Source organism: Rasamsonia emersonii (assembly GCF_000968595.1).
Source record: "Rasamsonia emersonii CBS 393.64 chromosome Unknown ctg1118621760686, whole genome shotgun sequence".
Classification (NCBI taxonomy): Eukaryota; Fungi; Ascomycota; class Eurotiomycetes; order Eurotiales; family Trichocomaceae; genus Rasamsonia; species Rasamsonia emersonii.
This window is the reverse complement of record NW_013562809.1, coordinates 1-14,331: the sequence shown is the minus strand read 5'-3', so window position 1 is coordinate 14,331 and position 14,331 is coordinate 1. Positions and strand designations below refer to the sequence as shown.

The following is a 14,331-nucleotide window of genomic DNA, read 5'->3' as shown; positions in this document are numbered from 1 at the left end:
TCAGCATTGACGAGCAAGATGACCTCCGTCACATAGGAAGCCATTACATACGAAGTCGTGGTTTTCAGCACTCTACATAGTATTGGTAGGATCATCAAATTTAACTAAATTTGAGGGAATAGTATCAGTCAAGGCAAGCAGACCGCTCCGGGAAATCGACGGCCGATGGTGCAAGCCGAAAGTGGTACGCAATGAGTTAGCACCGGTCTCAGTGTCGTCGATACGAAGCCTTCGTCGATGAGGCCATGACTGGCGAAAGCAAATTATTACAAAGCAGGAAAACAACAAATAAAACTCACATGGTATGAAGATAGGAGGCATCCATTCGCCCAGGACTTCTTGCGGGGTATGCCAAAGCCAAAGTCTAATGGGATTTAAGTATCCAATAATTATCGTCCGTTGACGCTCCTGCTTTTTGCCTTGATCGCTGACTTTGCTGGTAAAGGTAGTCAGTAATAATACTCTCCGCATTCTTGCCAACCAGTGCTGCCGCTGAGGTCATATTCATGTAGTCAACCGCAGGGCGCGTCCATAGAAGTTGAACTACTTCTACAAGAGTCCACAGATTTCCAATTACTAACGCAGTTTGTCCTTAACTTTACTACCTTAATCTCCTTCCCTGCTTCTAGCGGCCGGAAACATGGCTTTTGTGATCGCAGGCGAAGTCCCCTGGCATGACGGGGAAAAGGAAATGCACAAACTGCTCTGTGTTCCGGAAACAGAAAACCCTTCAGTCCCCTATCTCAGCCCTGGAGCGGGACATCTGCTCAGCAAAGCACCGTTGCTTGCTCTCGGCACGGTAGATCAAGACGGCAGACCGTGGTCAACCGTCTGGGGCGGAGAAGAGGGTTTCGCACGGCCCATTGCTCAGTCTATTATTGGCATCAGGGCGCTCGTCGATAGGGTCTATGATCCTGTGCTCGAAAACCTGCTGGGTAAGAACGCTGACGGCAAAGTGGTAAAGGCAGAAGGCCAGAAAAAGATGGTCTCAGGGCTCTCTTTTGATTTGGAGCACAGGAAGAGGGTCAAACTGTTCGGCAGGATGGTGGCAGGCTCGTTGGCTGAATCTGACCCGGCGGGAAATGAACAAAACTCAAAGGATGTCGGACGAGGCCAGGTGCAGTTGGTCGTGAAGATCGACGAAAGCTTAGGTGAGACGAGCATATCTCATAATCCTTCTTAATGGCTCTGACGATCTCTAACATGGTACAGGCAATTGTCCAAAGTACATGAATAAGAAACATATAGTGCCAGCCCTACCAGAACCAAGACTCATTTCTGACTCTCCCCAGCTTCCACAACCGGCAGTTGAACTGTTAAACCGCGCTGATTGCTTTTTTATGTCTTCCTCCCACAAAGAAGTAGATATGGACACCAACATCCGCGGTGGATCTCCTGGGTTCGTTCGAGTCCTCTCCAATGACCCCAATGGCGCTGTGTTCGTCTACCCTGAATATTCCGGTAATCGACTGTATCAGACTTTGGGCAACTTGCGGACGAATCCGCGTGCAGGATATGTGTTTCCGGATTTTCAAACTGGCGATGCGCTTTACATCACTGGAAAGACGGAGGTGTTGGTGGGCAAGGACGCAGACGCAATTCTGCCCAGGTCGAATCTTGCCGTCAAAGTTACCGTCGCAGCCGCTCGATTTGTCGAGAAGAGTCTGTCCTTCCGCGGGATTCCTGGGGAGCCGTCGCCCTACAACCCCCCGGTGCGATATCTGCGCACGGAAAAGGAGGCGCCTGCAGCGCAGGGGTCAGACCAACTATCCGTCCCAGTCACCCTGGTGAGAAAGGACGTGCTGACTCCATCAATCGCTCGCTTTCGTTTCAAGATATCCGACCAGAAACGATTTGGGAAGTGGAGGCCCGGGCAGTACGCCGTCTTTTCCTTCAAGGAAGACCTGGACATGGGTTACAGCCACATGCGGGACGACGACCCGACGAGTCTTAACGATGACTACATCCGGACATTTACAGTGTCTTCATATCCGGGAAAGGACCTTCCGGATGATGAGTTCGAGATAACAGTGCGAAAGCACGGCAACGTCACTGCGCATCTGTTCCGAGCGAGCAAGCGATCAGGGTTAGAAGTGCCCGTGAGAGGATTCAGCGGGAGCTTTCAGATTGAAGACAGCAGCGCGAAGAGCGACGTCATTCCCTTTATCGCAGGTGGAATTGGTATCACTCCTCTTCTTGCCCAGCTTCCTGCGATCGATATATCGCGTCTCCGACTCTTTTGGTCTGTATCTGTAATGGACATTGGTTTGGTACACGACACGTTCCAGCGATTCCCGCAACTGCCACGTTCGACGAAACTGTTTGTCACTCGATCAGATACGGAGACGGATCCCGATATCCTGCAGAAATTACAGGACATCAATGCCTCCGGGGCTGTGGTCCATCGCCGACGGCTGGAGTCGAAGGACCTGGACATCTCCAACGCAGAGACATGGTATCTCTGTGCCGGGACTGCCTTGAAGACAGCTGTCATGAACTGGCTGGCGGGGGAAAAGATAATTTATGAAGATTTTACATATTAAAGGCATGAACGTACGAATTGTAGGTTTTCTCGTTGATGCGCTGATCCCAATCTAGTACTCTATGTAGCTATATATATTTTATTTAAACCTTTAAAGCAGGATTGTAAGTTAAAATTAATGAACAGGTATAGTAATGACTGCACTGAAAAATTCAAGTATCCATCACGAACAGATAACATCTTCCAGCTTCACTAGTTATATAATATGTTGTAATACGTTGTGGCCATTCGCTCACTGTTGGCATCTATACGATAAGCTTAGCTTAAGCTTGGGTTATTCCCCGGGGCCGCGCATGTGGATTTCTGCCTTGGTCCCCGCGCCACTCTTCTATCTTGCCGCCTTCGACAGATATCTATCATACTATCATCTATTCAATCGTGTTCTTGCTCTGTTAATTGAGCTCCACGCAAACGGAATCTTCTTACCTACGAAAAAGATTTTTGTTATAGTGCATCGCCACTCCTTGCGATTGTCAATCAGCCATCTAATAACCTCCCTTAACGTCGATTGTGCTCCGCTGAGCGGCGCGGGGAGCGACCTTTCACCCCGCATTAATCCATCCATCCTCCTGTCGCATTTCTTTCTCTTCAGCTTTTTGTGGCGAGACGAGACGAGACGAGACGCAAATATGGTCACGTACGAAGGTGTGTATATATAATACAGCCCCCCTAGATACATTACTAAAAATTAGTATCCTGCGTGCGAAAGATGCTAACCGCCAACCCATCATCTATGTAGTCGAACACAACACCGAAAACCCCAGCTCGACCAGCACATCCCAGACCCGTCCCCGTCGCCCAGACCTGTCCACCTTTTTCGCCACCCTCTCCCAGATCACGCCCAACCCGGGCGAGACCCGGACGCGGCAGCATGCCGTCCCCGTGCCTGCAGATGTCAGCGCCGCATTTCGCACGCTGGCCGAAGCGTTCGATATCATGAGACGAGAGAATGAGATTGGTGGTGGTGGCAGAGGCAGAGAAGGAGAAGAAGGACGAGGGGAGACGCTGATCGACCAGATGATTGAAGCTCTTCTGCGAGAGGCAGAGTCGCCGCCGCGGGAGGTGGAGGGTGTGAGCGAGGAGTTTTGCGATGGTATGTACCGTACATACATACAGTACAGTCCCTTCATCGCTCAAGAATTCCACCGCTAACTGCCATTTTGTTTTACTCCATGACCAGCCCTCGACCGCATCCCCACCAAATCCCTCAAACCCGACCAAACCTGCCCGATCTGCAACAACCCCTTCCTCGACGACCCCTACCCGCTCGTCGTCCGCCTACCGTGCCACCCGACGCATCTGTTCGACCTCGAGTGCGTGCGGCCCTGGCTCCGCCTCCGGGGCACGTGTCCGCTCGACCGCGTCGACTTCGGCAAGCAGCAGCGCGAGAAGGAGCTCGAGAGGCGGCGGCAGTTGGAGAAGAGGAGGAGTAATAATAAGGAAGACGAAGAGGAGGAAGAGGAGTGGGATGGGTTGTATGCATGATATGCATGATATGAAAATGAAGTATGCTTATGCTTTTTATATATGACGAGAGCGAGATCTGCTTCCTCTTTTTTTTTCTCCCTCTTCTTTTTCCGTTTCTTTCTCGGGTTGAGTATATGTTACAGTGAGTTTTAATTCGATATCCGAGGCTTATGTCTGCATGTATGTGTGTATGTATGGATGTACACCATGATCAGCTAGGTTGGTTACGAAGAAAGCGAAAAAAAAGATACCTATCTTGATATTTTCATCAAGGCTTTCTTATTTCTCTCTCTCAGGTATGATCTGATTTATCTATTGGATAAACGACATGTTGACCATTACACTTCGTTTTAATACTTTCACTTTAAACTTAACTACGTCAAGATGCATTCTTCTGTTCGGTCTGCTCTCCCTCCTTGTTCTCCTCCTTCCCCTCCTTGTTCTCTTTCGGGCGAATGGACAGTTTTCCCACCTGATCGATCACGGCTTCGTATCCGCTCTTCTCTAGGATGCCGCTCTGATCTTTGACCACTTCTCTCGCCTCGAGCTCCTCGACCAGCTTCTGGTTCTCCTTGTTTCCTTCGAGCAGGAACTTCAGACACATCACCGCATGCTCCTTGATGTACGGGTTGTGCGCGTCAAAGCTCGTGCACGCGAGGATCGTCTCAATCCCGCCGTACTTGCGAATCTGATTCTGCACCTCGGGACACTTCCACACGAGAGACGAAAGAACAAGCACGACGAGTTTCTTGAGATTCCTCCATTCGAATTCGGACGGATCCTCCGTAATCGGCGGCGATTCTGCTCCAGAACCGGCACTGCCAGCACCAGTATCGGCGGGATCAACGTCGCTGGGATCATAGGGACGCTCGACGGCGACTGGCCCTTTTGATTGCGATTCCTTGGGCGGACTGCCGCTGCGCCCTCCCGATGTCGCTGTCGTTCCCAGGGAAGTCAAGGCGCCTTTGGGTATGCTTGCCTCCAGCTCCTTAATCAATGTAACCAGGTCGTAGACGATCTCCCACTTGACGAGGAGGTTCTTCCAGTCATTGTTTTCGGTGAGGACGGCGAAGAACTCCAGGAATTGGTAGACACCCTCGTACACCCTCTCCATATCCCACAGATTGAGCGGGAAATCCTCCGGAAGAGCCCTTCCGGCACGGATTTGGCCTTGAAGGTAGATAAGAGCACACGTCTCTGGAATGACATTCCCGCGGAACATCGTAAATATGTAGCGGACCGTGAGAACATCAACCTTTGACAGTCGCGCCGGTGCCTTTGCGTTGTTTTGCTGCGCTGGGCCAGTAACAGAGGCCGGCGAATATTTGGCTCGGAAGATATGCGTGAGGATCTTGATGACAACAGCTTGGGCGGGAGAGATGATGTCCTTTGGCTGGCTAAATTCCTGATAAGCGTGAGACATCAAACCGTTCTTCAGGATGGCTTCCATGATCTGGACCATCATCTTGAAATAGAGCTCATCATCAGGCAGATCCCAGGCCGCGATGAAGATCAAAAGTTCTCGAAGGAGGTTACGACCCGTCTCGTTCGCTAGTAGGATATGACAACGAACCGCCTGCATGTTTCTCCCACCCGTTCTCTCCCCGCCTTTGAGCCCAAAACTGTCGACAATGCCCGCCTGGATGATCATAGGAAGTGCTTCGATCTCTGCCGGTCCCAAGACCAGCGGAATGTCCGTCAACAAACCGCGCGCTTGTTCGCCGGGTCGAGGACCGTAGTCGTCATCCTCATCATCGTCCTCTTCTTCCTCCTCTTCCAGGCTTCCTTCCGCGCCCCCATCGAGGCTGCGTGAGTCATCTTCTCCTGCTGCCCCACCATCTCCCCCATCATAGTGTTGTTCTCCTTCACCCATGATCTGCGAAGTTTCTTGTAATCTTGCGATCAATTCATCCTTTGCTTCCTGCAGGGTCTCGGCAGCGGCCTGAGCAGAACGAGGCATGCTTGTATCCTCTTCTGTCACTGGTGCATCAGCCGCTGTAAGAGCGTTGTATTCATCAAAGTCAGGGAGATCAGCCCAGCATGTCCGCGGGTACCCTGCCGTTGCACTGCGGTCTATGCTGATGATGGGCCTCTTCCGCGGTTCCTCTTCTTCGGGAAGAGCAGGTGGTAGCTCTTGTGCTTTGTCCTTGAGATCTGCCCAGCCATCCACTTTAGCTCCGAGAATGGCAGTAAGGGCTGCGCGAATCTCTTTCACTTGTTCCGGGTCCTTACCCATTTCTTGTATCTCCATCAAATCCCGCCCAAGGAGCTTCTCCATGTGATCTTTGATGTTGGCAAGCAAAAGCATAGCAGCCTCTTCCTTGATATTGGCAGGTTCCCGGGGAAAATTCGAGATTGTTTCCAGCAACAAATCCTCTGCAGTTTGGTCATAGAGAGCTCTAATGGGAGGATTGTCCAATCTTTCACCGGCCATCACCACAGGAGCAATACCCTGAGGGGTACTGTAATTGGGATCAAAAGGCTCCTTGGGTGTGATGATCTTCGAATCTCCAGTCGTTGGGTATCCGAACAGATCCAGCCAGAGGACAAGCTTTCGTTGCTCATTGTGCATGATGAAGTTGTGCAGAAATTGGAGGCAGGTGATCAGTAGACGCTTATAGAGATTGACGACTTTTTGCCAGCGTTCCTCGTTCCTGGCATTGGTCTCGCCATCAAAGCCTCTCGCAGTCACTCTCACGCACGTATCTATCAAAGCCAAGATCCGCTGGTCAAACCCTTTCTCAGCAGCCAGATTTTGCGCCCTTTTCGTAGTCGCAAGAAGGTTCCGGGCAATTGTACAAAGATCGTTAAGTCGCTCAATGTCCTTGACCAAGGTGAAATAGTTGAACGCTATCAAGTTGGACGACGAATTCTCATAGTTCGCAGACGGAGGGCTTTTCCAGGAGAAGGATTGCGACTCCAGGACGGGGATGGCCTTCGTGAGGACGTCCGTCAGGCCTTGCCATATGTCTGGTGACAACCCAAGACTTTGTCTGTGCGGAGATGCGAATCAGTACGAGGTCGTCGAACAAAACAGAAAACGCATGGTGCTTATGGATACACACCTAACGTCGCTCTCCTGGTGAGTCTTGTACAGAATCTGCTTACCAGCTGACAGCATATGCTCCAGCCGTTTGTCGTCGATCATGCCTGGAGTCTCATAGTGGCTCAGAGTCCCCGCCAGGATGACCTTCAGCATCAGTTCTGCCGGCGTGCATTTTGGCCTCGCCTCTCCGGCTGGTCTTGCCTCTCCAGCAGGTTGGTCCGCCATTTCGACCAGCAGCGGAGGCCGAGTGTTCACAAGGCTGATAGCTGTGAGACGCAAGAGAATCTAGAATAATATGTGGGATTCAAAACTCCACCTTGTGGTGGTACAGTGGGTGGGTGGCGGAGTTTTTCCGCTCCGGACGGATCTGCCCTAGGGGGAAAGTGCTTTTGCTTACGATATCAGGCAAGGAAGGCGCTTGGGGTTATAGTAAGAATAACTAAAAATAATATCTTTCTACAACTTTTGTATATGCCTCCTTATCCAATTATCGCACAGGTAAGTTCAAGGCGTCGCGCAAATTGCGCCAAAACCCAAGATCATAGATGTTATCAACGTCCTTCAGACTTTTAACCCGAACCCACCTCGGATCAACAACAGCGTTTTGGTCTTCAGACTGAATGATCGAGTTTGACCGAGTGGATATCATAAATCCAACCCTTGGGCGGTTGTCCGTCTGTGAGGATCAACACCTGATCGCTGGTTCCAGGCCATGCTGACTTGGGCTCAATCGACTCGTCTCGAGGCCTTGGTTCTGGGTATATTTCGCTCCTTTTTGCCTTGAAGACGAGGCCATCTGCTATGTCCTCCTTCCAATCATCCCACTTTGAGGTTTCATTTGTTGTCACCCCCGCCCAGACCAAATAAAGGTGATAGGAGAGAAATCCCAAGGCAAGAGGTGCCGTCATAATCGCCAGAAGAAACACTGAACCAATTCGAATATCATCGGCGATAGCCGCAGTCCAGAAGAAGAAAAACGTCGACCATGGCTGACCTTTGCTCCAGTGAGTTCCTGACGCCAGTGTAGGAGACAAAACTTGCTGTATAGTTCCATCGAGAAGCGTATAGCCCAGATATACGCCGTACAACAACAACACTGATAAAGACAGTAGCAAGGCTAGAAAATAATGGTAATTGTTACGACCAACACAATTGCTCAGCCACACACAGTGGTGATCGTGTCGAGAGATACAGGCCTTGCACAGGCTACAATGCTTGCTTCGCGCAGGCTTCAGAAGGTGGCAGGTAGGACATTCATTTCCTGGGTGGAAGAGAACCCGATCAAATGGGTACCGCTTCAACTCTTCCTGGAGATTTGAAGGCGTGACGAAGGACTTGGAGACGACAGCAGCGTACAAGAACATATATGGCAGTGTTATCGCCACTGGAACGAAGAGTCGATGTATCGTTCCAAGTCGTGGCCACGCATCTGGTACAAACATAATTTCTGACACCGACAGGATAGCTACAAAGAAAATCTGTATATCCATTAGCAACGGAATCAGCCCTATTTATATATTCTGCAAAGCTACTAACCAGTACCAACGGGTGGTTCTCACGCATCAAGTACCTCCCAGATCTATTCCAGCAATAGAGGGCCCGGCCACCTAGCAAAAAGGAGTCCACACGGACCAGGCCATTTGGAATGTAGACCCAAATGACTCTATGAATGAAGCCAATGGGGGTTCTCCTGATCGAAGCCGTCAGAACCGTTTAAGGCCCCATGAAAAGACATGTACTCAACTAACCTCAAAGCTGGAAGCCGACCAAAAAGAGCGACAAAGGTAAGAAACGAGATTCCCAAGACTGTAAGGGCCACGGTCCTCAAGAGACCCATCTTGGCGACTACCGACCGCGAAGCTCGCCGGCCTGGGAGCTTTGCAGTGGCTGGCTTGCTAAATCCACCCGTGGAGTCTACAAAAACAGAGGTAAGAGGGCAGCACTGCTTCTATTGAGAAGGTCTAGCCAGCCATATTGGCTGTGGTGGTGGTGTCAATAACAGAGGTGGACTCATTTGGTCTGCCAGGCAGATGGGTAAGCGCGACAGACGACGCGCCCCTGACCACTCACGTGATCGGATCAGAGTCGCGTCAGCCTGGACCATTTACTCACGATGCATCGACTGCAACAATGAGTTATCGTTTTCTATGGATCGCAAGCAATCCTGAGGTTTATATTAGACCAAGAAGTCTTGCTGACGTCATAAGGAACATTATGTACTGGAGTATTGTACAAGTTTTCTGAGTAACCGCTGAATACAAAGTGGCGAAGCATAAGAGACTTGTATTCAGACAACTATTTTACCATCACTACAAAGAGCATTGGATTAAAATTGTTCTTGCTTTGAAGCCCGTCGTATAGCCTTTTGAGACTTGTCAAGTATGGCAAATGCACCGGTTGTCTATACCGGTAATAATCCCAACGGCACTTCTGGAACGCTCTTTGAAGGAAAGAAGTTCTGGCTATCTCACAATGTGCCTCAACAATCCAGATTCAAAGAGCTTATTCAGGTGAGTATTCCATTCTGCTGTCGCTTGCAAGAGACTCGAGGTTTAGAAGAATAGCTAACACTCTGTAGAACAATGGAGGTATTGTCGTCCTCCAGGAGAAAGATGCAGACATCAAGCTGGTGGACCATACGAAGAAGGAAGTTCCTCTCGACACGTAAGTTGAAGGCATTCTATCTCTTTATTTTGGCTTCAAAACTCAGAGGTTCATCAGGTATTCCTACCAATATGTGGAGAGGTCCATTCGTAACGGCAGGCTTGAAGACCTCGAAGCTCATCGTGCTGGGAAAACTACTCGCCCGGTTGGGGCATATGGGATTCCAAGCAGAAGCCATCGGATTCCTTTTACTCTCGAGGATGATCAACTATTGTGGGATTACATGCAACCTTTGGAAGAGGCCGGAAGAAATGTCTCGGGCAACGTGTTCTATCAGCAGTTAGCTGAAAAGGTAAATTTCCTTGTACCATGACTCGTCGGCAGCTCTAAGGCACTGACGATATGATTTCGAACGAGCTCAGTATCCGAGGCACACCTTTCAATCGTGGCGAACCCGTTATTTGAAATACCTTCGTGGACGTCCGCGGCCAGGCGGTCCACGTCAAAGTGCTAACCCCGAAGATGAAAGAAATCCCACTGATGACGCTCACAACAATCCAACCGTACCAACTGATACACAGCCTTCATCTCTTCACCACACCGAGACTTTGAATGGATCTTCACATGAGGTAGGGAATCTACCAACGTCCGGGAGAGAAGGTGATACTGTTCCACCGAATGTTTCTCCTTCAAGATCAAGAATGGGGTCCGCGAGATCGCCGGAACGAGCCCGCGAAATAACTTCAGGTCGGCAAGGTTCTTCGCCGGTCGTAAAGTTCCGTGACAATTTCCTTACTCAACCTCAAACGCCAAAAACCCCAGACAGAAGAGCGACGACATCGCGAATGTCACCAATTCCCACAAACCGGAATGATCTGGTGGAACGCCGTCATAACACTACTGCAGTAACCACAGGAGAGATGACGGTGACGGCAGAGAGTACGAAGAAGCGAAAACGTTCATCTGCCGAAGATGGTCCGGCGATACCATCTTTTGGTGCAGAGTATCTGACGAATCGCAAACGACGGGCTACGGACTACATTCCGCAAATAGTTCCGTCAACACCAAATCAGTCTCCGCCGGTCAACACAAAGACAGTGGATGAAAGATCGCAGGACTCGACGAGCGATGAAGCAGATGCGGCGGACTTGGAAACTGCGCCGCGACCCCAGTCCACCTCAAGGAAAACAACGTCAGCTCCAGTGCAAGCCACTGGTGCGTTAACACCAGAGGAAGAAGCGAACTTGAACGCTCTCATGGAGCTTCCCTTCCCACCAATATTAACTTCAGATTCGGAGGACCTTGAAAGCACAACCAAGGATGACAGCGATGAGAAAGCGGTCCAAGACCTCGACGAGTGGATCGAAGAGCGTCTCCGCACCCGCAAGGTGAACGAGGAGCAAATCCTCACGGCACTACGCTGTACGACAATGGATCAAGACTTGGCAGATCGCGTCCTTGACTATTTGGCTGCGGGGAAAGGGATTCCTCGGGACATGCGAGGAGTCTGGACAGCCGAAGACGACGTTTCTTTGGAGGGCACCGATGCCAGAGACATTGAGCGCTTGCTGAAGAAGCATGGGACGAAACTCTACAATAAAAGGTTCAAGTACCTAGAGATTGCCCGAGCAACAATGCTGACGAGCTCTTGACGGTGATGCTTGATACCCCATCAATGCCTACACGCTACTCTATACAGGTGCATCAATTTTTTTTCTTACTACCATTACCAAGATAGATATTTTTATCCATCTAATTAGAAAGTTAACTCAGGTTGTAATTATAGTTAAATCAGATAACACTTTACGTTCCTTCTCGCCTCACTCCCATTTTCTCTCTCCCTTAAGCTAAGAGTACATGTGAGCATAGACGAAACATCAAGCTCGAAGAAGCTGAGGAAAAGCCTCCCTATATGTGATCACCCAGGCAATAGATAGGTGATCAAAGAAACTATAGGCTTTTGCCGCCCTTCCCCTAAGGAGGAAGTGCCCGATTGGTGAAAGGAAAAAGAAAAAAAATCCAGTCATCACGCCATCGAGGACGTTCAGATAAACGCGGCTAACCCAAAGCAAAAATAAGCGGGAAATCAGATCGTATAAAACGTAACCATGGAGGGGGATGGATTCGATCGATCCATCAGCGGATCTCCTGCTTTACCGCATGGATCTGCTCGCATCATCCACACTCCACGCTTGAATTGCATGTACAGTACATGCGTGCTCAAGCTTCCTTGAAAACCCTTCAAAATTTTAGTGTATGCTGGCAGAGAGTTCTTGCCGTAGACTTACAGATGTTGTTCATAAAACTTAAGCATCTAATCGATTGTTAGCTTGTGTAACTTCACAACGGGATGATGCGTAGTAGCTCACCTTCATGGGAATCTTTTCGTAGCACTGTTCAATCGATACACGAGATTTCCTCCCGTTTTGCCATTGCAGGTATGCCATCAGGCCCCCGGTCTTAGGATCTCGGATTATCGTCTCAACCTTGGCGACTTCTCGCTCCCAGTTTTTGCCCTCCGGCACCCAGTCTGGGGCCGACTCGCCGGTTTCGGGAGTATCTGTCCCGTTCGCTCCTTTCGGTTTCCTTCCTCTCTTTGCGCCGGTTGACTCTGGTGTTGACCTAGGGTCTGCCATAGACTTTCTCTTCTTTGAAGGCCTCTCTGGCGGTTGCGGCCGGCCTCCTATCGATTCGAAATACTCCTCAACAGCCTCTTTCGCCCCTTCTCTGTACGAAGCAGTCAGTATCGCCGAACTCTCAGAAGCTAGAGCAGGAGAATCTTACAGCAAATTCTCCTCCGGCTCTAATGTCTGGTCTGCCGGGTCATCATATCCTTTCCATTTAACCAAGAGGTAAAGTCCCTGATACCAAGTCAGAAGAGTCCATGGCAGGGTTGGCGCAAGGATCGGGACAACGAACATCTTTCTTGAACTCGTGACCCACAATCTTTTCGACAACGTATCTAAAGTCGTCAATCTCCAGTGTCGCGCATTGGGGCTGCATGTCGTAAACGTACATTCCTTCTCCTTCCTCGTCACTGTCTTCTTCCTCCGAAGCCTCCTCATCGTCTTTCACGTCGTCCTTCTTCTTGCCATTCTCGGAACTCTCGAAAGGAATCGCATCGCCGGTAGAGTCGTCGTCCGAAACATCCTCTGGCGCTAAAGGAATCCAGTCAGTTCGCAGGCATAGGCGCATTGTGGGGTTGAACCAGCTGGCAGGAGATTCATGCGCCAAGCTGAAAACAACACTTACGCGGAGGCATGGTTTCGCTGGAAGCCGTGTTCAACAGCGAAACAACACAACGGACGAAATCCAATGCGGCTTGTGAGACAAAAACACAACAGAAAAAGGATGAAAGCGCGGATGGCGCAAATCGAGCTTCGAGAGCAGCGTGTTCAGCGACAGAAAGGCCGTCGAGCCCAATCAATGAGGTCGCGCAAGGTCGCGTGGCGAGTGGTCGGCGACAGGACGGCGCCAAGCCCACTTGGGTAAGCAGCTCACTAGCCCGATTTGCGCATCTCCAGAAATTCTAAAAAAGGTCCCATGCGTGTGCATGTCCCACGCCGCAGTTTGCGAGAGCGCAGCACCGGTTCTATTCTACCCATCCCCGTCTGCGAAGCTCGTGTTCTTTTTATTCTCTGACGGTCTTTTTGGTTTCGTTTCGGGAGCCCTGCCGCGTGGCAGACCACCGCCAAAATGTCAAACTCAATGCGTATGTTCGACTATTACCCCTCATTCTGAACGTGGCATGGTGACTGACAGCTGTTACTCTTCCAGAGCTGGATTTATCCCAAGGTATATCCTACGGACTGCTGTTTTTCCGCACTCCCGAGCGATGCTGACGCCCTACGATAGCTGCGGTAATGAAAGATGAGCAAGGACGGCCCTTCATCGTCGTCCGAGAGTACGCATTTCCTTGGTCTCGGGGTGCTTGGGAAATTGTGTTGACTTTCTTGAAGTCAGGGAAAGAAGAAGAGGCAGCATGGCACCGAGGCCGTAAAGTCGCATATTGTCGCTGCGAAGACCGTCGCCAACATTGTCAAGACTTCACTGGTATGTCCCAAGCTTCGTCATTTCTGCGGCGGCAACCTGACGTTGGTATCTCAGGGACCACGAGGACTCGACAAAATTCTCATCTCCCCGGATGGTGATATTACCATTACGAACGATGGAGCCACGATCTTGTCGCAGGTTCGTACCATCGTACCCTTTGCCCCGAATGGGACGTTTATACTGAGGTTATAATTAAGATGGAAATTACAAACAATGTCGCCAAACTTCTTGTGCAACTGTCGAAGTCTCAGGACGACGAGATTGGAGACGGGACCACCGGCGTCGTTGTGTTGGCTGCTGCTCTCTTGGAGCAGGCGGCTGAGCTGATCGACAAAGGCATTCACCCCATCCGGATTGCGGATGGCTATGACCAAGCCTGCGAGATTGCCGTTGCCGAGCTTGACAGAATCAGTGATGAGATTCCGTTCACTAGGGAGGACACAGAAAATCTGATCAAGGTTGCAAAGACGAGTCTGGGCAGCAAGATGTATGTTATGTTATGAGGTCAGGGCATGGAAGGATTACATGCTGACTGCTCGATACAGCGTTTCCAAGGCACATGGATCAATTCGCCAAGATGGCCGTGGATGCGGTTCTCTCCGTCGCCGATCTGGAGCGG

General features: G+C 50.4%; 6 protein-coding genes across 6 annotated transcripts; 4 read left to right on the top strand and 2 right to left on the bottom strand.

The window, feature by feature from the left end:
• Positions 1 to 640: 640 nt before the first annotated feature.
• Positions 641 to 2,543, top strand: T310_8243 (uncharacterized protein; the record flags this gene model as incomplete). Its single annotated transcript, XM_013468979.1, has 2 exons — positions 641 to 1,151; positions 1,213 to 2,543. 2 exons carry the CDS (start codon positions 641 to 643, stop codon positions 2,541 to 2,543), a joined length of 1,842 nt encoding a protein of 613 aa, XP_013324433.1.
• A 628-nt stretch (positions 2,544 to 3,171) lies between these two features.
• T310_8242 (uncharacterized protein) lies at positions 3,172 to 4,027 on the top strand (the record flags this gene model as incomplete). The annotated part of the gene is made up of 3 exons (XM_013468978.1): positions 3,172 to 3,179; positions 3,235 to 3,635; positions 3,723 to 4,027. 3 exons carry the CDS (start codon positions 3,172 to 3,174, stop codon positions 4,025 to 4,027), a joined length of 714 nt encoding a protein of 237 aa, XP_013324432.1.
• Positions 4,028 to 4,388: 361 nt separating this feature from the next.
• On the bottom strand, positions 4,389 to 8,892 carry T310_8241 (the function of CTR86 is not yet clear; the record flags this gene model as incomplete). The annotated part of the gene is made up of 7 exons (XM_013468977.1): positions 4,389 to 6,979; positions 7,118 to 7,314; positions 7,453 to 7,511; positions 7,673 to 8,151; positions 8,224 to 8,533; positions 8,592 to 8,634; positions 8,804 to 8,892. The coding sequence occupies 7 exons, from the start codon at positions 8,890 to 8,892 to the stop codon at positions 4,389 to 4,391; spliced, it is 3,768 nt and encodes a 1,255-aa protein (XP_013324431.1).
• A 544-nt stretch (positions 8,893 to 9,436) lies between these two features.
• On the top strand, positions 9,437 to 11,311 carry T310_8240 (Transcription factor Rap1; the record flags this gene model as incomplete). Its single annotated transcript, XM_013468976.1, has 4 exons — positions 9,437 to 9,565; positions 9,634 to 9,719; positions 9,777 to 10,011; positions 10,082 to 11,311. 4 exons carry the CDS (start codon positions 9,437 to 9,439, stop codon positions 11,309 to 11,311), a joined length of 1,680 nt encoding a protein of 559 aa, XP_013324430.1.
• Positions 11,312 to 11,879: 568 nt separating this feature from the next.
• T310_8239 (uncharacterized protein) lies at positions 11,880 to 12,921 on the bottom strand (the record flags this gene model as incomplete). The annotated part of the gene is made up of 7 exons (XM_013468975.1): positions 11,880 to 11,898; positions 11,948 to 11,973; positions 12,029 to 12,386; positions 12,444 to 12,474; positions 12,506 to 12,621; positions 12,676 to 12,817; positions 12,912 to 12,921. 7 exons carry the CDS (start codon positions 12,919 to 12,921, stop codon positions 11,880 to 11,882), a joined length of 702 nt encoding a protein of 233 aa, XP_013324429.1.
• A 601-nt stretch (positions 12,922 to 13,522) lies between these two features.
• Positions 13,523 to 14,331, top strand: T310_8238 (T-complex protein 1 subunit epsilon; the record flags this gene model as incomplete). Its single annotated transcript, XM_013468974.1, has 3 exons — positions 13,523 to 13,712; positions 13,851 to 14,199; positions 14,258 to 14,331. Coding segments are annotated over 3 exons (613 nt in total), but the record flags the coding sequence as incomplete, so codon positions are not given.